Source organism: Macrotis lagotis, chromosome 1, assembly GCF_037893015.1.
Source record: "Macrotis lagotis isolate mMagLag1 chromosome 1, bilby.v1.9.chrom.fasta, whole genome shotgun sequence".
NCBI classification, from domain to species: domain Eukaryota; kingdom Metazoa; phylum Chordata; class Mammalia; order Peramelemorphia; family Peramelidae; genus Macrotis; species Macrotis lagotis.
In genome coordinates this window covers 339238592-339260603 of record NC_133658.1, presented here as the reverse complement: position 1 = coordinate 339260603, position 22012 = coordinate 339238592, and the positions used below count along the sequence as shown (strand labels likewise).

At 35.8% G+C, this 22012-nt stretch overlaps 1 protein-coding gene across 2 annotated transcripts in view; it reads left to right on the top strand.

The window, feature by feature from the left end:
- Positions 1-22012, top strand: part of PAPPA (pappalysin 1) — a 277647-nt gene that overhangs the window by 123709 nt on the left and 131926 nt on the right. For both annotated transcript variants that reach the window (XM_074211738.1, XM_074211739.1), the window contains exons 8-9: positions 14126-14254; positions 17943-18034. In XM_074211738.1, the coding sequence (XP_074067839.1) occupies positions 14126-14254; positions 17943-18034 (221 nt within the window). The remainder of the gene's footprint in view (positions 1-14125; positions 14255-17942; positions 18035-22012) is intronic.

Below are 22012 nucleotides of genomic sequence, written 5' to 3'. Positions count from 1 at the left end.
TGCTGGGTGCCATTCCTTTGTTTTCCTAATAGGGGATGGGGAACTGTTTTTTTTTTTTTTTTGCTTTTTCTCTCTTAATATGTGTCTGTCTCTCTATCTATCTATCTATCTGTCTATCTATCTATCTATCTATCTATCTAATCTATATATAAAGCATCATTTGGGGAGCTATATTTGATCAAAAATTTATTTAATTCACCCCTAAAATGTTCTTGATTTATTGAATTTTGAGTCCTGCCTATGATTGCATTGGCAAATACAGCCCTTCTCCCCACCCCACCCCCCAGACCAGAAGCTTCCTGTCCCTGCCCTAACTGATGGCAACAAATTCAGAATCTCAGATCTGGAAGGAATGTCAGAGGCCATTTAATCCTGAAGTGATAAACTCATAGACTTCAGACAGTAGATGGCTTATAGAATTCATAGGCAAAACTTCCCAAGTATGGAATGAACCAGATTAAAATGTTATTAGGAAATGTTTAACAAGTGAAATGAAAATATAATTTAACAGCTATAATGTTAATTTGTGGTTTTCTAAGTCAATATACAGCCTGCTATGATCACTTTCTGTTTGTGTTTGATATCACTGATCAAGTCTAACTTGAATAGGAATCCCTTCCATGTTTCTGATAAGTAGTCATCCAGCCTATGCTTAGAGAATTTGCTATCTTCCAATACTTCTACTTTTAAACAGTTCTAAGTCTTTGGAATTATGTGGCTTTTTCCTATGTCCTCATTCTTTCTGTCCTTTAGGAAAAAGCCAAGCAAGTCTTATTCCACAGCAGACTTTAGAAGAAATCAAATTGTGTATTTGAAAGCCAGATTTTCTTTCTTCCAAGAAACAATGTAGTGATGAAAATAAGGAAGAAAGGCAAACTGATTCTTTTAAAAAATTCAACAAGATCATAAGGAGGAGGTATTGAGAAAATCTAAACATTTTAGAACCAGTGTAGTTTTCAGTAACATGATGCTGATAGTCATGATTCAAGCTGGATCCATTCCTGACTGCCTCCCCCTCCACATCTATTCAACAAAATCACTACTGATTTCTGAAATGCTGCCAGACCTGAAAATGGATGTTATACATCATAAGTGATAGCTGATATTCTTAGAGCCAGGATTAATGCCATGTTGACCAGACACAAAATATCATTAAGTCAATTTCTCTTTATTTCTAGAAGCTGGGCATCCTCAACCATTCCTTTTTTTTCTTTTTAGGGCCATATATCTCTCATGATGAAATATGATTTTCAGGAACATTAAGGAGAGCAAAGGGGATCAGTTAAACTGACAGATCCCCTAAACTCATATTTGGCAAAAGCTACTAATATTCCTACTAAGAATGAGCCCCATTATCCATGAGTATATGTGTCAATCTCTTACTCCTTGAGATTTAAAATATAGATAAAATATAAATAAAATTTTAAAAAAATTCTCTAAAGGAAACAGTGATCTTCCTGCGTCAATTAAATAAGAGCATTATATTAGATGGTCTTTGAAATTCTATCCATCTCTGATTTTGTATATCTGTATTTAGTACCATTCCATCATTTGACAAATGAAAAAAACTGAGACTCAGAGAGGTAATACAACCAACTCAAAGAGAGATTATTTGCCCAGGATCAATGTCAGGAACAGAATTCAAATGACCCAGCTCCTTGTCTTCTGTATTTGGCAGTGGCAGACAGTGGCAAACAGCTGCCTTGCAGTAAAGTTCCCAAACCCATTGCTACAAGGTTATTGTTTAGTCTTAAAGGATTCCTAGATTTTCCTTTCATTTGTTAACTTTTAAAACATTAGTTATGTCTTGCTTTTTATATCACCTTTATTTTCAAATATATTCTCAGATTTTCATCTCAGAAATCATCACAAAGGACAACAGATCCTGAGTGTTTCTGCTCCTCTTTGCCTCTAGGAGGGGGGAAGGAAAGAGGGAAGGAAGGAAAAGGAAGGAAGGGAAGGAAGTAGTTGAAAGGGACTGGAAGAAAAGAAAAAGAAAAGAGAAGTGAGGAGAGAAAAGATAAGATGAGCTCACTTGGCTAAACCATAGTATGTGGGAAGAGAGCTAATGTATAAGGGAAGACTCACCCCCTTTACCTTTAGATTAAGTAGACTTGACTTTGACTCTCATCCTCTCTCTTTAGTCTTTACACATACTTTCTATGAGAGTACAAATGAATTAATTATTGGACAAAGCACAAAATTGCAATAGAGCAAATACATGCTGATAACAGTAAAGGAACTCCCTTATTATAAAATTTTGAAAGGATTAAAAGCTAAAAGCTATATTAGAGCTGTCATGGAATCTAGCCCTCTCCTTTTACAGTGTGAGGGAAATGAGTCTCAGAGAAGTTAGGGGACTTTTCCAAGGACACACAAGTAAATAGTAGTGTCATGACAAAACTGGTACATAAAATCATTTTATTTTGCTCATTACATTGGGAAGGATCTTTCAGAATTTTATGATATGTAACGAATCAGTAAAATTAGCAGGGTGTAAGGAGAAGCAAATGTGACACAGATTTTATTTTTTTCAGCAAAGAGACTTTCTATGTCCTATCATTATTACAACTACATTTTTCTTTTTGCTGTGTTCATTCTTTGTAGTTAAAAAGCATACATTCTTAACTTTTCCCCTATATTTCCACAAATAAACAGTGATATATACACACAAGGACAAACAGACAGACAGACAGACACACATAGAAACACATACACAATCCAGAACATTCTAATATTTTTTCCTATTTGAGCCAGAGACCTCAATTACAAAATTAAAAAGTTCAGGACAGAGGAAAAGGACACCAACTATAGTATGTTGGAAACAACACAAGAGATGTAGGGTCTAATCTTGGCTCTGTCATCAACTGTTTCTTTGAATTTGAAGTTACTTCCTTCCCTGAAGCTTTGTTTCCTTATCTGTAAAAAGAGGGTCTTGCTGCAATAGATGATCTCAAATGATCCTTTTTCAGTCATTAAATTCTGCTATGCTATTTACTAGGCTTTCTTCAAGACTTGGTGCTGAGCTCAAATTCTCTAAGTGGCTTTTTCTATCTTTCAGCTCTTAATATTTTCCCATTTTGGATTATATTCATCACCATGTTTTTATCTTATATGTATGTAGTTATTTACATGTTGTCTTCTCTGCTAGAATTTGAGCTCGTTGAGAGCAGGAACTGTTATTTCTTTCTAGAAACATTTAGAACAGTGTTTGGCACAAGACAATTGCTGAATATTGATTGTTGACTTGAGTAGTTCTATGCATTAAGTTATGGTACATGTTCTCCATGGATTGACTTTAATACTTAAACAACATGTAGGAAATATGATTTATGGCTTGAGAAACAAATGGTCAAGGGTAGTTAGGTGATACAGTGGATAGAGCACTGGCCTTGGAGTCAAAAGAAAAGGAGTTTGAATCCAGCCTCAGACACTTGACACTCACTAGATGTATGACTTTGGGCATATCACTTAATCTGATTGCCTCGAATCCAGAGCCATCACCAGTGGTCCTGGTCAATATCTGACCACTGGACCCCAATTACTCTAGAGGAGAAAGTGGGGCTGGTGACTTGGCACAGCAATATCTCCAATCCAGTCCAGTTCATGTGCTTGTCATGGCATCACCTCCCTGATGTCATGGTCTTTGAGAATGAAGGAAAAATATCATCTCCTAGAGATCAGAGCAGCTCTAACAAGATTGTTAAGGCAAGTTGAAATATACAATGTATTCACTTTCCTTGGTTACTTTAAAACTTAATCTAAGACTATTTTTTAGAATCTGTGGCAAGCTTATCATTCATTGACCTCTCACTTTAACATTGCATAGATGGAGTGTTAGAGTCAGATTTTAAGCTCAGGTCTGTTGACTCTAAGACCAGTTATTTTTTAATATTATTATACTACCCCTAACCTAGCTCTGTTATAAGGTAGTTCCACAGCTTAGGTATCATGAAGATAGCTTTATAGTGAAGTTTCCAGACTCTGTGGCTCATCATCTTCTCTTCCAGGTATGGATGTAAGCAGCTGATTTTTTTCCCCCTTCATTGATTCTTATAGGGTGGTCCTGAATTCACTGGTGTCCTGAAAGGGTCCTCCAGGTGGTCTCTAGTCTAACCTCCTGAAGTAGTAATATCTACAATATGACAAGGTTTACACTCTGGTTTCTGGCCTGAATTAATCATTTACTTATGGTCTTTAATAAATACCAGGCATTCCCTCATTGATATTTCATCTAAAGCAATACCAGCCTTCATGTTCATTCTGGTGAGGATTTTTCTATTATTTTTTCCTTTATAATAGGAAGTAGGAGAGTGTAGTAGGGGTAGTGGGCCAGTAGGTTCTTTTACTCATGTCCAAATACCCTGTGACTTTTAGAAGTTTGAAAACCACCTCCCTAAAGCAAAGCAGAACTATTGTACAGTCAAGTTAATTGTACACAAAGTCCATTTCAGAAAAGTTTAAGGCAGAAAAAAATACTAAAATATCTTTATTTCCTATGGTCTGGGCAGTCCTTCATCAATCAGTCAGTTAACATTTGCTAATGTTAAATTATATCATAGATGGTACTAGACACAGTGATCCCCCAGATAAACCGAAAACAGTTCATGTTATTCAGAGCTTCCAGCTGCAAAATGGGACTAGGGAGCCAATAGGTTATCTGCCTTACAAGGTAAATGTGAAGGCACGAAATTATAAAGTCCTATTTCCATAAATGTAAAGCCATTCTTATTTGGGATGTTTTTATCCTCTCACTCTGCTGGAAATCTGTTTCTCTAAATGAACTCAGAGAGATCTGCCATTAGTGGCATCATGGCAGCTGTAGGAGAAAGTGCACAAGAAATGAGGAATCCCATTTGGCAGGACCTAAAGCCTCACGTGATTTTCCTCGACCACCCTTTTCAAAACAAACTGAACCTTTCAGGTTCAAATTCTCGCTCCTCTCATCAGGAACATGACTTCCTGTTTCTAAGAAGTAAGACTTACAAAAGGGCTCATAAGACTTCTTGGACATCAAATAGCTCTTACAAAACAGCATTTTGATGAGTTAAGTGTAAATGAATCAGAAACATACGGATTAAATTTTCTTAAAGCACACATGGGTTTGCGAATTAAGGGGAAACGTTCTTCCCTGACTGCACACTGGGTTTCACCGAACCCAAAACGTTAGCAGGGGGAGAAAAATAAAAACAACCCCCAAACACTTTTAGATGTGTTGCCAAATTTTAAAATGCTGTTGGGCTCGCCCTCTGCCAGTAATAAAATCTCTGGCCACCCAGAACAGCTACAGTGAGGAACAAGAGGATTGTTTCCCTGACTGGCCAGCAATCACCAACAACTGTGTTAAGTTAGTGCCTCTCCATGACAGGTTGTCACTGTTCTCCTCCACTAGGCTGCTGGCCCCGACTTGGACTTGATTTTCACACTACTCCACTTGTTTACCATGAACTATATCTGGTGTTTTGGCTCCCAGAGTCCTTGGTAATGGGTCAGCCCGTGCTCTGTAATCAGGAGAAGTGTCTATCATGAGGGGAATGTTTGGAGAAGCTGTCACACATCTATTCCAGTTGTATTCAGGAAAAACAAGAGTTTCTTGCAGATTTTTTTTTTCATCTTTAATGTTATCCAGGTGTGGAGTTCCCTTAACCTGTAAATGGTTTCCTTTCAGATCTTTTCCTGACATAAATACTCTTCTAAAACTTAGGGCCACTGTTTGCATGCCTTTTACAGATACAGACACTTTATAATTTCCACATTGTTCCATCATTTTACACCCCTTTACCCCCACCCCTATCTTATTTCATTTCACCAAGAAGGGAGAAAATTATTTCAATTGGTGGTAAAAGATGATTAAAACAGAATAACAAAGGCCTTGGCTGCAAACTGTTTGTTTTATTAAATTTGCTACTGTGTTTTAAATTGGTACCAGGGCAAATCTTTGGACAATTATATCAAGGCCTGCTGGAGTTAATCAGTCTCATGTATATGTCTGCTACTTTCAAAGCATGAATCCTTATAGGAAATGAGAAGAGGGAGTGGACAAGAAGTAAAGGACAAGTCTCATGTTACCTGTCAGAAACAAAGCTATGTTCCATAGCCAATGTGAAAGGGTACAGATGTTCAGATCTCAAGACCTCTCATTTTCCTTCCATTCCATCCAGTTCATGGGTTGGATCTCCCTGTGGTCTACAGAAGAAATAACAGAACATGATGTTGCAAGACAAAGGCCGATTTGCACAAACAAAGATTTCTTCTTGGCAAGAGAATTCAAAGATCACAGTTTTTTCTTAATAATAGGAACACAGTGAAACAGATTGGAGACTTCTGACTGATGACTTGAATATTTGTTGAGAGAAGGCCAGTATGGAGATGGGTTATGATCTCCAACCCTTATTGGTTGACTATGTCCTATGGCAATACAGTAACTCCAATACACTGGGATCCTAGATTTTGACAGCTGAGAGGGAAGTTAGTAAGTTAGATCTGCAAAGTACCTCAGTACATGGATTACTGAAATATATAAGTATGTAAAATTACAAAGACCTTTGGATCTTGCTGAATTGCCTCATGTTATAGTATAGTTAAAAAAAAATAAAACCCAGAGAGCAGAAATGACATGTGGTTACAGCATTTGGAACTGAGGTCTCCCAGACATCTTGTTCAATGTTCCTCCATATTACTTCATGGGTGAAAAGTAAAACAAAAGTAAATGTTGCACTATGTATACCTTATGTGTACACCTATGGCATGCCTATAGAGCTAATGGAAGAATGAAGTCAAGAATTCAAGTGTGCTAGTTCCTCCTTTTAATGTGCTTTCTCCCTTTAGCAAAATGCCTATACAATTATGCCTTCCCAAATGCTAATTTAAAAAAATTATGCTTTAGTGCAGCAGGGTCCTTAAGTTAGGGAAAAATTGCTCATAGCTATGAATCTTAGGTCTACTACCAGCTTAGTCTATAACTTTAGTCAAAGTACTTCTCTCTGGTTCTTAATTTCCTTATCTATAAAATGAGAAAGTTGAACTAGAGAATCTCTGAGGTCCTTTCCAGCCACAATACTCTTAAGATTCTATAAATGACTGCTTGGTTGGTTTTTGTTCTTCGTTATCAAAGAAGACCAAAATGACTATAAATGATTACAGCAGAATTTTAGAACCAAAGTATTTTTCAATGATTAACAGTTGTCTGGACTGAATGAACAACAAGGAAAATCAAGTTGTCCTTTGTGAATTCAGAGTAATACAGAAAAGTTAGAAATTTTAAATAAAGAGACTAACTAGATTAGGAGGGAATATGAAGGAAACAAAGTGGGTAGAATTTCAATTATTCATAATAAATGTCTAGGAAACTTTCTTTCAAGAAGATTAAGCAGTAGAAAATGCAGTGAGAAAAGATTAATTGCCAGGAAATCAAAAGCACAGAATTTTTGACATAAAAGAAGCCTCAGTGTCCTTCTCTATCAAATACCTACTAGAAGCATGACTCACCATTAAACATACTTTACAATTGCTCATTCATACCCTGCTCAGATACATACTTTCAGTGTCAGGGAACTCACTGCTCCTTAAACAGCCCATGCCATTGTTAAATAACTCAAATTATTATAAAGTTCTTATATTGAACTAAGATCTACCTCCTTAAAAATTCTACTCATTGATTCTAGTCCAACCCTCTAAACCTATAAAGAATGAATCTAATCCCTTTTCCACACAAAAGACTTATGATCAAAAGACAATGATCATCCTCATCCTCCCAAATCTTCCCTGTGTCAAGCTTAATCAATCCCAGTTCCTTCAACTGTCCCTTATGGGCTAAAGTTGGTTCAGCATGGCTGTCATCATTTTGGTACACTGGTTTTTCATTATCTTTCCCAAAGTTTCACAATTCATGAAAGTCTTATTTTTCCAGAATTCATGAAACCATATAACTCAAATAACGATGATTTTAATTTCCCTGCAAAAGCTTTGATGCAAAACATTGACCGAATAAATGAGATGATATGGGGAAATTTTCCTAAAAAGATTCTTTTCCAGGGTATATATGTTATGGAATCAACTCAGTCTCCAATATACTTTATATCTACATTCCTTTGCATTGATACAGTAATTTTGAAGATAACACTGAAGTTCTCCGAGATCCTAAAAATGTCCTTAGAATAAATTACTAAAGAGTTTTTAGAATGTTCTTTTCTGAGCACAATCACTTTATCCTGTAGACAGGAAAGGGATTTTTATAATCATTTTAGTCAGGAGCAATATGATATAAGTGGTGCTTGAGGAAGACTCACCTGGCACTAGCATAGGATGGATCAGGGAAAGGACATACTAGAGGAAGGGAGACCAGAAAGAAGACTTTTGTGAGAGACACTTTGGATGTGGACTAGGGAAGGTTTTCAAGCTGTGGTCTGGGAATTCTTTGGATTCCTTAAGACCCTTTAGGAAATCTATGAGTTTAAAACTATTTTTATAAGAATATTAAAAAATCTGATAAATTTCAGCAGATATAATAATAGCAACAATAATAGTGATTAGCATTTATATAAAGCTTTGTTTGCAAAGTACTTTACAGATATATCATTTATTCTTACAACAATGCTGAGAAAATAGATGCTATTATTATATCTTTCTTAGAGATGAGAAAATTGAGGCAGACAGAAGTAAAATGATTTACATAGAGTTACATAGCTAGTAATTTTCTGAAGGTAGAATTTGAACTCAATTCTTCCTGATTCCACATTATCCACTTCAACACCTAGTTGCCTTTATTTTGAGAACAAGGACTATGAATAGAATAAAAATTCCGGGGGAGGCTCTGAAGAATTTTAAGACTCTAAAGTGGTTTTGAGATCAAAATATTTGAAAACTCTGTATTAGGTTAATGGCAAAAAAAAAAAAAAAAAAGAATAGAAAGGAGGGGATGGACAAGAGAGATTGCAAAGGAAGGATCAATAGAACTTGCTTACTAATGCTGGGGGTGAGCTGGGGGGGGGGGGTGAGGGAAAGGAGGAATCATAGTAGCAGCATAAATCATTCCAGATGGCTTTGGAACAGCTGAAAGGAACAGCTTGACACATAACATCCTTCTTTTCAATGAACCATGAAATAGGTCCTAACCACTGGTAGGGGCTTTCAAGATCTTCTCGACCTCCTTCTAAGAATTGAATTCTTAGTCCTGATTCTTGGGGGGGGTGGGGGGGAAGCCTTTGCTTTATGTGCTGTTTTTGTAGCTAACTTTGGTAATTTAGACAAATATAATTTGGACCCCTTTATTTTTCTTTGGCAGAAATGGATTGTCTATACAACAATTCAAGGATTTATAGAGTACCTATTTTGTGTCTATTTTCCATTTAGGCCTTTTGTGAACATTCAGACACATAGGTACAACTTAAGGATTAAAAAAAATATTTTATTGTGAGTATTCCACCAATTCAAATTACAACTCCTATATGCCTTATGACATAGCGTCATGAATTTCTGTGGCCAAAAAATTTCATCAATATGTGATGCAGTTCAATCTAATCTAACATTTATTAAGTACCTACTATAATGCCAGAATTTCTTCTAAATACTGGGTGTATAAAGGATCAACAGAAAAAGCTAGCTCTCCATCCAAAGGGCTAGGCTAGCATTCTCCCTTGGATAACATATATAAACGGATAATCATACACAAATGATTATTTGAACCTCTCAAAGGTTTACTCAATCAACGATCCTCAATAAAACAGGATTGATTAAGCACTTATCATTTGTTGAGCATTGTGCTAAGTCTTGGTATTATAAATATAAAGTAAAAATAATTCCTGCCCTCAAGCAGCTTAAATTGTAATTGGGAAATGGCCTACACACACACACACACACACACACACACACACACACACACACACGAAGTATATGAAAGATAATGTTACAGAAGAAGTTTCTAGCAACTGAGGGGATTGGTCAAGACCTCCTGTAAAATGTGGCTTTTGATATGAGTAATATGAGTCAGGTGGTGCCATAATGCATAGAGCATTGATCCTGGAATCAGGAAGACCAGAGTTCAAATCCAGTCTCAGATACTTACTAGCTGTGTGACTCTGGGCAAATCACATAACCCTGTTTACCTTTGTTTCCTCATCTGTAAATTGAGTAGGAGAGGGAAATGGCAAAGGATTCCAGTATTTTGGTCAAGAAAACCTTAAATGGGATCATGAAGAATAATACATGACTAAAATACAACCAAACAACTACAACATCAATACCAGTTCTAATACATTTACCTTGTGAGAGAAAGCAGAGAGAAAACCCATCTCTTCCAGAAAGGATGTTTTTACCTCTTGAGTCATTTCATGCCCTTGAAAAACCAAATCATTTTTGCATTGAGAAGCAAAAGACTGCTTCAGCCTCTGCACCTGCTATCTCATCGGGCTTATCCAAACAGCCCCAGATCTGAGGGCAGCTGAAATAACAGATGAGTCCAAGAACTTGAGTTTTTTGACATCCTTCTTTGTTTATGAATCCCACCCCCCATAATGGAATTCAGCAGGAATTCTCTTCATTATCTTTTTTTTTGTAATTTTCCCATGTGATTTTAAGTGTTTTTTTTTTTAAGGAAAAAAATGACAGAAAATAGGAACTTTATAATTGACTTGAGGGAAAAATACAGGGATAGGGTGGGGTGGTGGTCTGGTTAAGTAAAATTGGTAGGTTAATTCTCTTATAGATCTTTGTCGATTCACTACTGTGGTCTAAAACTCAATTCAACAAATTTCTTTCTACTTGTATAAAGACAGCTATGTGATTCAGAGGTCCTGAAATCAGGAAGACTCAGCTTCTTAGGTTCAAATCTGACCTCAGTCACTTAATAACTGTGTGGAAAGTCACTTAACTCTGCCTCCAAAATGATCTGGAGAAGGAAATGGCAAACTAGTCTATGTCAAGAAAACTTCATTTGAAGTCATCAAGAGTTGAACATGGTTGAGATGACTGAACAACAACATTATCATGTACAAAGTCTTAGGTTGGTGCAAGTGATATAAAGATAAAAATGAATGGGCCTCTTTTTCAATCCATAGTAAAAGTACATTGTTTCCAGCAGCAGATATAAGATAGAGAATGTAATACAACAAAAATAATTCTTGACAGAGTTCCCTGAAATTATAGGAGTCATAAATCTATTTCCTTTCTGAGGAACCCTTTTAATATATTACAATTGATGCCATCTAGTTCCTGAATTTCTCCCATTATGCACATCAGGCCAATGAAAGGAAAAAAAGACTACTACCATACATCCCTTTGGGCTCTCTTTGCTTAGTTCTTTGATGGGGTGGAATCTGGTCAACATAATTACAAAAAGATTAGTTTATCCTCCTCAAAACATGCTATTTACTGGTCAGCTATAAAGGTTTCCAAAAACATCTTGAGATTCATTACAAGAAATGGGGACTTAGAATGGCTACAACCCATAACAAATCAATAATAAATAAATCAATAAACCTTACAAAGCTTTTGGAGTTTTAAAATGGGAATGAAGAGAAGAACCCTGGTTCACATTTCTAAGTGACAAGAAAGGTGGAAAAAATCTTCCTCCACTCATCTCCATTAAATAAATAACTTCAGTACATGAAAGTCCCCAAAACTTGTGGAATTAACCCTTATCATGACAGTTAAGATACTCCATTCTCTAGTTCCTATCTGACTTTACAAATTTATTGGTTTTGATTGCTTTTACAACATCCCCTTTGTGCCAGTCAAATTGGTCTATTTGTGACTCCTGAAATATGTATTGTTTTAATTTTTTTTTTACCTTTGTAACTTTTTGCTCTGGTTGCTCCTTTTGTCTAGTCCCTCAACTACTTCATAATGCCTTCTGATTCTGAGATCTTCCTTATCCTTTAAGAATCAAATGATCTCTGTGCCACCTCTTCCCTATAGCCTCCTTGCATCACCCCAGAAAGATAAAAACTCTCCCTATTCTGAACTCTGCTTATTTTCTACCCATGGTATGACTATCATTTACTGTCTTATGTTGTAATTAATTAAGTCCTGAAATCACAAAGCTTTAGAAATGGAGTTAAAGGCAAAATAGCATAGTGGACAGAGTTGGTAGTTTCAGACTCCAGAAGAGTTGGATTTAATGTCTATCTCTAATACACAACTGGATCCTTCAGCCCTCTAAAGTATCCTCAGTATTCCAGACAATGAACTCTGCAAGATTGTAGAGCAGCTGTCCATATGCCTTAGTAGAGAGAGGGTCCTTACCAAGAGTTCCCTACATTAATTGGGTCTAGGTTCTGCCTAACTGACATAGTGTTGAGGCAGTTAGGTGGTGTTGTGGGTAGAGCACTGGCCTTAGAGTCAGGAGGAAGGGAGCTCAAATCTGACCTCAGACACTTGATGCTTCCTAGCAGTGTGACCTTGGGCAAGATTACCCTGATTGTCTAGCATTCAGGGCCATCTCTTGTCATCCCGATTGATATCTGGTCACTGGACCAGAGGAGAAAGTGAGGCTGGTCACTTAGCCCAGCACCCCTTACTCAAATCTAATTCATGTGTTTTTCATGACATCACCTCCCTGATGTTATGGTCTTCTTAGAAAATGAAGGACATACATTATTAGTGCTTAGAGTTCCAGACCAGGAGTTCAAAGTACTTGAATTCAAATTTGGTCTCAGATCCTTCCTAGCTGTGACCTTGGACAAATCACTTAACCTTAATTGCCTCAGTTTCCTCAACCATAAAATGAACTGGAGAAGAAAATGAGAAACCACTCTAGTATCTTTGCTAAGAAAACCCCAAATGCTATCATGAAGAGTCTTCTATAACTGAAATTAATGAACAACATCAATGTCAAGGTATTGCTGTGTTCCCAAGTTATGTTGTCTGGGTCTTATTTCACTTTTACAATGTAACTTTCTTGGGAGGAGAAATTTAGTCATTCATTTCTCTGTCCCTTAGTACAGGACTTTAATTGAAGCAGATCTTCAGTAAGATAATAGACTTTTTACCAAATCATCAAGTTCTTGGGAATAGGAGCTGACTATAAATATAATTAGATGATTCAGTTTCTAAATCTAATTTTGCTACTTTCTTCTTGTGTGACCCTAAGCAAATCACTCTCCTTCTTTGACACTCAATATCCTCAGCAGTGCTTTTCAAAGTTATTTAAGCTCTGCAAAAATTTTAAGCTTATAACAATCCTAGGAGATACGTAATGTTACAGATTTTACAGATGAGGAAACTGAGGTTGATAAGGGTTAAGTGATTTGCTCAGAGTTAAACAGTTAATAAGCATCAGACACAGGATTTCATATGATTTTCCTGGCTCCAGGTCAAGTTTTCTATCTACCACACCACTCAGGTACCTCTACAAAAGAGTGAGGAACTGGACTAGATGACATCAAACATGATTCCATACTTGATACTTATTGTTCTTAAATTATGTAATCTAAACCTAACTTAAAACTTCAAGTAAAAAAAGTAAACATATTTACATATTAAATAAATGAATTTTAACATACAAATGTCTATAACACCAATTTACCCTTTGTTCTTATATCAAAGATTATAAGTTCAGTAACATTTGCAGTATACGTTTGCCAAATTATTTTAAAATATTTCTACTTATTTTCAATTCTGCTTTCATGCATTATTTTTTTATTTCCTATAAACTCCATAATAACTTTATAATTTTTATGAATTTTTTTCCATTTTTGTGCATGTGAAATACAAGTCCAAAGTTCTTTTGTTTTGTATTTCTTCCAAGTGATTATTTTTTTGTTTTTGTTTTTTTTCAGTGACTTGCCCAAGGTCACACAGTCAAGTAAGCATTAAGTGTCTGAGGTCACATTTGAACTCAGGTCCTCTTTACTCTAGGGCCAGCTCTCTATCTACTGTGCCATCTAACTGTCCCCTAAATGATTATTTAAAATTTATAGTTCCTCATTTGTAAATTATATACTCATCTCCTGGAACATTATGGATAGGTCTTACCTTTAATTTTTTAAAATCAATTCCTTGTAAAGTATCCCCTGAAATAAATTGAATGTTCATCCATATTTCAAAGGGAAAACAATCCACTGTCAAATTCAGTATGACTTACCTTTTCCCACCCTGTGTTTCTAATTGCCTTCTTTATTCTTCCCAGGGAGCTAAGTCATGGCAGTACATATAAGTACCAGATTGTCACCATTTCTGGTGCAGAGGAGAGTGAGCCTTCACCCACAGCCACATATATACATGGAAGCGGCTACTGTGGAGATGGGATCATACAGAAGTAAGTAGAATAGTGCATCTTGTATAATGAAGTGGTGTTTTCATGACTTCAAAATCATACCAGAAACATTGTTGTGTTCACTGGAGTTTAGATCTTTTTACTTCTAGTAGAAAAACTGAAGAGAATTTATTGATGGTTCCTAAAACAGATCAGAAAAGATTTTTCTAATTATAGGAGAAGTAACATGGTACTAATAGTAACAAGGACTCTGTGAAGGCAGAAAACTTGGTTCTAACCCTAAGTCTACCATTTATTTACACCTCACTACCATGGCCTCATTTTTTCCACATGAAAAATGAGGGGGCTGACTTAGACTTCTGAGGTTCTTCTCAATCCTAAAACTCCACCATTATTATTTATTTTTTTTAGGTTTTTGCAAGGCAAATGAGGTTAAGTGGCTTGCCCAAGGCCACACAGCTAGGTAATTATTAAGCGTCTGAGACCAGATTTGAACCCAGGTACTCCTGACTCCAGGGCCGGTGCTTTATCTGCTGTGCCACTTAGCCTCCCCAAACTCTGCCATTATTGAAGATAAATTCTTATTAAGTAAAATAGGATTCAATACAGATCTTAAATAGTTCTTTAGGATTTTATGTCAGAGAACTAGTATTCAAATCTATTTTCTGCCATTTAATACTAGCATAAATGGATAGTATAAAATAATTATTTTGACCATTGAAATATTAAATATCTTGCCCATTGTCATATAATTTCTAGGGCAGTGGTTTCAAACTCAAATAGAAATGGGGGTACTAAAACACACAGAAGGATCCTTGCAGGCTACATAATGACATAGGAAATCACAAATTAATATATTAATTAATAATGTCTATTATATTTTTATATATTTTACTAAATATTTCCCAAATACATTTTAATTTGGTTTGAGCTGCATTTAGAAATATTGTACATGTTTGACATCTCTATCTTAGGTGATAGAAGCATATCAGTTTAAAACTGGAATAAATCTTAGAAGATATTGATGAGGGTTAACCCTTTATTTTATGGTAAGGAAACTGAGGCATAGAGAAGAAAAGTAACTTGCCCAGGGTCCCAAAGCTAGTTTCTGATGTAGAATTTGAACACAAGTCTTCCTGACATCAAGTGTAGGACTGTAGCTAATATGTCATGCATCATGCTATCTTTCATAGTTATAGCTGTGTCTATAGCAGACCAGTAAATTTTTTTAGGCTAACTGGCAAGACATACATACATTCCTTTCCCACATTATTATGTTTTGCTTTGGTTAATTAGATGCACTCATTGCAGCAACTCATTAAGGATTATTAGTTTAATAACTGTGATTTTATTTAGAGGAAGGAGTGTATATTCTAGTAATTTCAGTTGTTTTTGAGATATCAGTGTATTTCTGGGGAGAGAACACATAGTTTGGGTGTAAATTGGAGAAATCCATATGTGTGGTTAGATGTGGAGAAGTTAACACATTACAAAAACAAAGCAAAACTTTCACTATGTAGTCCACAAAGTAGATATATTAGACTGAAATAATTCCTACTTGACCAACATGATACTGTGTTAAAAACAGTGATCTGAGAGCAGCTTGGAGCACAAGACAGAGTTCATGTTTAACTGGCTTTTTAACCTATAGTAAACAGAGTAGGAAGACTTAGCCAAAGCATCCCATAAAGAAAGGCTGTGTGGGCCATTTGTAAAAGAGAGGAGATCAATACTAATTTCCTCAGTTATTTCCAGGGTTAATTGGAACCATCTACCCTGCTGCTCAGACACCTTTACAGAAGGAGGAACATTTACTAGTGTAAATTGTGTTGTAAAAGACAACTTCTGCAGTCCCTGCCATGCTATGAAGGGCCCAGATGACTGGTAGAGGGTCAGCAGTAGGTCTCATAGGAAATCATTCAAACACTTGATGGGAATTCCGTCTTGACAAGGGAGTAGCTGTCTCTAGATGTATGCCAGTTACTCGTTTCTCTATCCTTCTTGGCCAATTCAAAAAATATTGATCCTGTTCAGTCAGACTTGGAACATTAAAAAACAAAAAGAAAAAGCTTTAGGTATTTCATAATAACCATGGTGTGATTTGTAAGGTTCTATTCTTTGCAAAACTACCATGAATCTTGTTATAGAAACAGCAGTAACCCAAAGTCTCTGGACTCTAACAGTCAGAAATATGATGGACCTAATTTGGAATATATCACTTTTATAGAAAATGAGGGAGAAATCTGAGAAAGAAGAGAGAGAAACTGATGGATTCAATTAAGGAGGAAAAGAAAAAGATGAAAGCAAATGGGAATGGCAAATTCATTGACATCAATCATATAGTCTAACCCACTCATTTTACTGAGAAACTAAGAGGTGATTTACCTTAGGTCACACAGCTATTTCTTAAATACTTAAAATATCTAAGTCACTGAAGGAAAGCAGAGAGGCCTATAACTGAACTTTAGATTCTTTGGAAAAATCTCCAGGTACAGATTTTGAGATATGAAGAAGAAAGAAGAATTTCAAGGGAAATAGTAAGTAAAAAAGTAAATTGAATTAAATTTCACTGAGGCTATGAACTAGTTTAGTCACTCTGGGGAGCAGTTTGGAATTATGTCCCCAAAGTTTTTATGCCCTTTGACCCAATGTTAATACTACAAGTTGTATACATGGAGGAGATCAAAGAAATTAGAAAAAGTCTTTTTTGATATTTATATAATTTTATATCTCATATAAGATAATTATAGCAGCTCTTTTTGTAGGGCAAAGAAATGGAAACTAAGAGAGCGCCCCATTATTTGAGGACTGGGTGAAGAAATCATAATATTTGAATATTATGGAATAGTGTTGTGGTATAAGAAATCAATAAGCACTTGTTAACCATCTGGTATGATTATTTCATGTATATCACTATGCTAGGAGCTGAGGCTATACAAAACATAGAAGAAGCAATGCCCATCCTTATGGAACTATAATGATTAAAAATAGCCGGAAATGGTGGATTGTGTGGGAATCCATTTCATTTTTTATTCAAATTCAAATAGCGATAAGACACAAAATTGACTGGAAAGAATATTTAAAGTAACTATAATCAAAGTACCAGGATTCAAATCCCACCTCTAGTCACTGCTACATTTGTGTCCTTATATAAGTCATGTCCTTAGGCTTCATTTTTCACATCTGTAGCTTGAGTAATTGGACTAGATGGCCATAGAGGTCCCTTCTAGCTGCAGAACTATGATAGTATGACTACAATCTAGTAGGGTGGAATAGGGACAAAATGCCCTTATAGGCAGATGGATATATGTGTTTATACACACATGTATGTATGTATGTATGTATGTATATGTGCAGGTATGTATGTATTTGTATAAAACTATTTTTGTATTTGTATAAAACCCATATTCATGAATGTAGATACATTAATATACATATATAATCTTTACTTATATACTATATTAAGTTTTGGAGGTAGGAATAGAACCAAGGAATCTTAATTTTCAGTTCAGTGTGTATTAGACAGTGTGTTATATTAGACCTAAATTGCTTTTTTTTGTCTGAATACCATATTTGAATTGTATAGCACTTTAACTTTGACCAAGTTCGTTTACCTCTTCTCACTGCCTTTTCCTCATCTGTAAAATGAACGTATTGAACTCTCTAAGGTCACTATGTCTATCAAGCTGCTTCTATTAGACCAATTCTTCTTTTAAATCTTTGTCTACAGACACCAGGGAGAAGAGTGTGATGATATGAATAAGATCAATGGTGATGGATGCTCTCTCTTCTGTCGAAAGGAATTGTACTTCAATTGCATTGGTAAGTTTAGTGCTCAGAGACTTGTAGGATGAAACTCTGAGTAACCCCAGACCTTCTGGTGGCTTCCGCTGATATCCTGTGACAGTAGCTGTAACATTTGCTGTGATTCAGTAGCTCTATTTGCAAAGTAAATACTTCATTTCCACCTTTTTAGTGATTCTAATAGAAAATTGGTTTTCATCAGCATTTGTCTCTCACTGAAGTCTTGGTGTTAGTTTAGCTTGATCCAGGGATGCTTTCTCTTTGCTGGTTAATACAAGTGGGAGGGGTATGGATTTGGTGGGAAAACAATTCCTGTATGGAAGCTGGACTGACTACAAATGAGGTCACATCACCTTTGAGATGCAAATCAATACTAAACATCAAAGTTCCACCAGATAATCCCCTTTGAAAATAGAGAAAACTAATCTGAGTTGGTTTTTTCTTCCTTGATTAGCAAATATAACATTCTCAGTTTGTTCATCTATAAAATGAGGAAGTTGTTAGATGATCTCTAAGGTATTCCTCTTCTCCACCAACCAATTATGGCTCTGAGTTCTAATCAAACAACTAGGAAATGTGTAAGTTTTTAAAGGAGGAATTAAATTTAGGTTTCCTGACTTCCAAGTCTCATTGCTCTTCTAAGCCACATGGTCTCATATCTTGGTGGCAGCCTCACTTAACTTTAGAAATATCTAAAAGAAAAGCTCATGTTTACATTGACTTTCAGAATACCCTGCAATGGTAGTCAGACTACTTTGGGTCTCAGAAAATATGAGTTTCAAACTCTCAATGGTCTTAAAATCATCTTCCACTTAGGATGCTATATTTACATGGAGGGTGGAGTGGAAAGGAAGAGACAAATCTGTGTCTCTACCACTAATTTGATGTATGACCTTAGTCAAGTTACTTTCAACTTTCTGCTTCTCATTACCCATCAGCAAAATGAGGGAACTAGACTACATAATGCATAATTCTTCATAAGAAAATATGATTTTATTGTTAGAAACTACCCCATCTTAAATGCTTTCTAAAGACTATGCAGCCTACCTGACAGACTCTCTCTCTCTCTCTCTCTCTCTCTCTCTCTCTCTCTCTCTCTCTCTCTCCTCTATCTTTCTAATTAAGCTGTTCTGTTAAGCAAATACCACTAGCAAGCCCTGTTAGGAAAGGCAGGGCTCCTCTCAGCAATTTGGAAATTATCTTGTCCTTGTATAACTTAGAGTAGAGCCTGAGACTCAAAGTATAGTATCAGTTAAAAAGATAACTCCCATTGGTGGGCTTTGGCTGTAGCTGTTCTGTTTTAGAACAAAACGGAGGTGGGAAATTTGTTTTCTAATACCCTGAATTCATAAATATGGACATGTTACTGATAAAAAAAAAAAAAGCTAAAAAGAGAATGGAATAGACAAATTCGTCATTCAAAGTTTGAGACTTCCAAAAGTTTTTTTCCCCCTCCACTTAGTAATAGCTCTTGAAACAGTCCCAGAGAAATGCCACAGACTCAGTGGAGGTTAATAAATTTTGGTAGATGGTCTTTTTTCCCCCAGAGTAGTCCTTAAAGATCTTATTTCCTTTTGATTTGTGAACATATTCTTTATGCTATGATGATGATTCCTTAGGGACTGTTTTACCAAACACTGTTTGATATCCAAATGCCTTTAAAACACTAAAGAATTGAAATGACCTGCTTCTCCTGCAGGTATTGTAGATTACAGGTTCCCTAAACAGGTTTATTAAGTACAAGGAGTCTTAAAACGGAAGTCATACATAGGCTTGCTATTGTTTCATCTTTTTAGACCTCAGTTTCCTCACCTTTAAATGAATGTGCTGTTGAATTATTTGGCTTTCTAAGCACCTTACAGATTTTAACTTCAATTCTCTTTTATATTCTAATATTTTAATAATTCTAATATGCTAGCTCTGACATTCTGTTTTATGATAGCATCCTTCTCTAATTTAATGTTGTGATTTTACTGTTCAATATTCCTAATGGTATTTAGATAGAAAGAATCCTTGGGACAATTTGCTATTAGGTTACTATTTATTTTATAATAAATTTTCTATAAACTATTGCACAGGCAATAGTTCATATGGGAAGTGATATAGGCTTGAATTAGGATTATGGCTATATGAGTGCAGAGAAAGGAAAAGATACAAAGACTTGCAATGGAAATATAATTAATAAGACTTGGTAACTGATGGAATATGAGAGTTCTGGGAAGATGTGAAGTAGAAGTGGATTCTGAGGTTATGAATCTGCAGGTCCTTTAACAGGTATGGGTTAGTAGAGAAAAGAAGTAGGTCCAGGAGAAAAGATCTGTTTTAGAGATCCCTATGGTATAACCAGTTCTAAATGTCCAAGCAATTTGTTATATGGAACTGAAGCTCGGGAGAGAGACTAGGGCTAGATTTATAGAACAGAAAGCTATCTGCAAAGAGATGATAATTGAACCCATGCCAAGTGATGAATTGAGAGAGAGAGAGAGAGAGAAACAAAAGAGAGGTAAAGACAGAGAGACACAGAGAGAAAGAGACAGAAAGAATGAGAGAGAAAGAGAGAGAGAAACAGACAGAGAGAGAGAGAGAGAACCCAGGATCGATCTTGGAGTCAACCCACATTTAGTGGGAAGGCTATCAATGATTATACAGCAAAAGACAGGTAACAGGAGATCCGAAGGAGAACAATGTCATGAAAAGCAAAAATTGAAAGAGTATCCAAGAAACTTTTATCTCTCTGCAGAGATCTTAGAAAATTGCCTTGGACCATTGAGAAATGCGACTTATTAGTATGTGTCAGAGGTAGGACCTGAACTCAGGATCTCCTGATCCCAAATTCATCTCTCTATAAGCTATATCATGCTCACTTGCTATTATTATCATTAATTTTAATAACAACCATACCTTATATTTGTGTAATGTTATAAGGTTCAAGATATGCTCTCCAGACAGTAATCTAGTGAGGTCGATATAACTATAAGACTGAAAAATCTTCTGTTATCCTGAGTTCATCCATATCTTGAGGTTTCCTAATATCATCATCATCATCATCATCATCATCATTATGATATTCCATTAAAAATAAAACATAAATGGACTTGGGAAGGCCTGTGACTTCAGGACAAAAAGTCACTATATGTAACTTCCTGGACCCAGGCCTGTACCTATGTGTTGAACTCCAAAGTTATTATGTTTTATAAGATCATTAATAAAACACCATTAAGAAATTATGTTAAGAAAACAAACACATCTTTGCCAGTTCCTGGTCCTATTCTGATTACCTAATTCACTCTTTGTATTCGCCTGCTTTTCTCTGTCTCTGTTCCAGACACAACCTTCCAACCACCTACTGATAAGTCCACCTTCAACCTCTTGTATTCACAGTTTCTTCCCCTATTCCCACACCCCTCTAGGCTTCCCAAGTGAGACTGATAAGGTAGGATCAATCTATTTTTCTCATCCCTCATCATATCAGCAGAGGTGACAGGTCTGTGTGGTCCCCTTTGTTAGATTGTCTTGGCCTCCTCAGAGGAAAGTTGAGAAAGCAAAACAAGATTAATAGTGTTTCTTTTCTGGAGATGGTCTAATTGGATCTTAGAAAAACAATGAGGAAAAACAAAATAGCATCTGGTGGAGGTGGAAAAGGATTAGGGGTAGGTTGGAGATAGAGGGTGTTACTACCTTTAGAGTTTAGTTTATTATGATTAATAATTATTATTATAGTGTCAACATTAATATTATTATTGATAAGTATATTATTAATTAATATCAATGACATTTTTAAAATATTATTTATTTATAATGTTATTTATAGTTATTATTAGTTTTAAAATATGGACTTATTATTCAATATGCATATATAAGCACATGAGCACACAGGCACTCCTACTCATATGCATATATAATCACCTAGACCATTTCCATTTAAAAAAAAATCTATTCGCAATTTCCTTTATCAGGAAAAAAAAAAGTCAGTGTGGTATAGAAAGAGCCCTGATT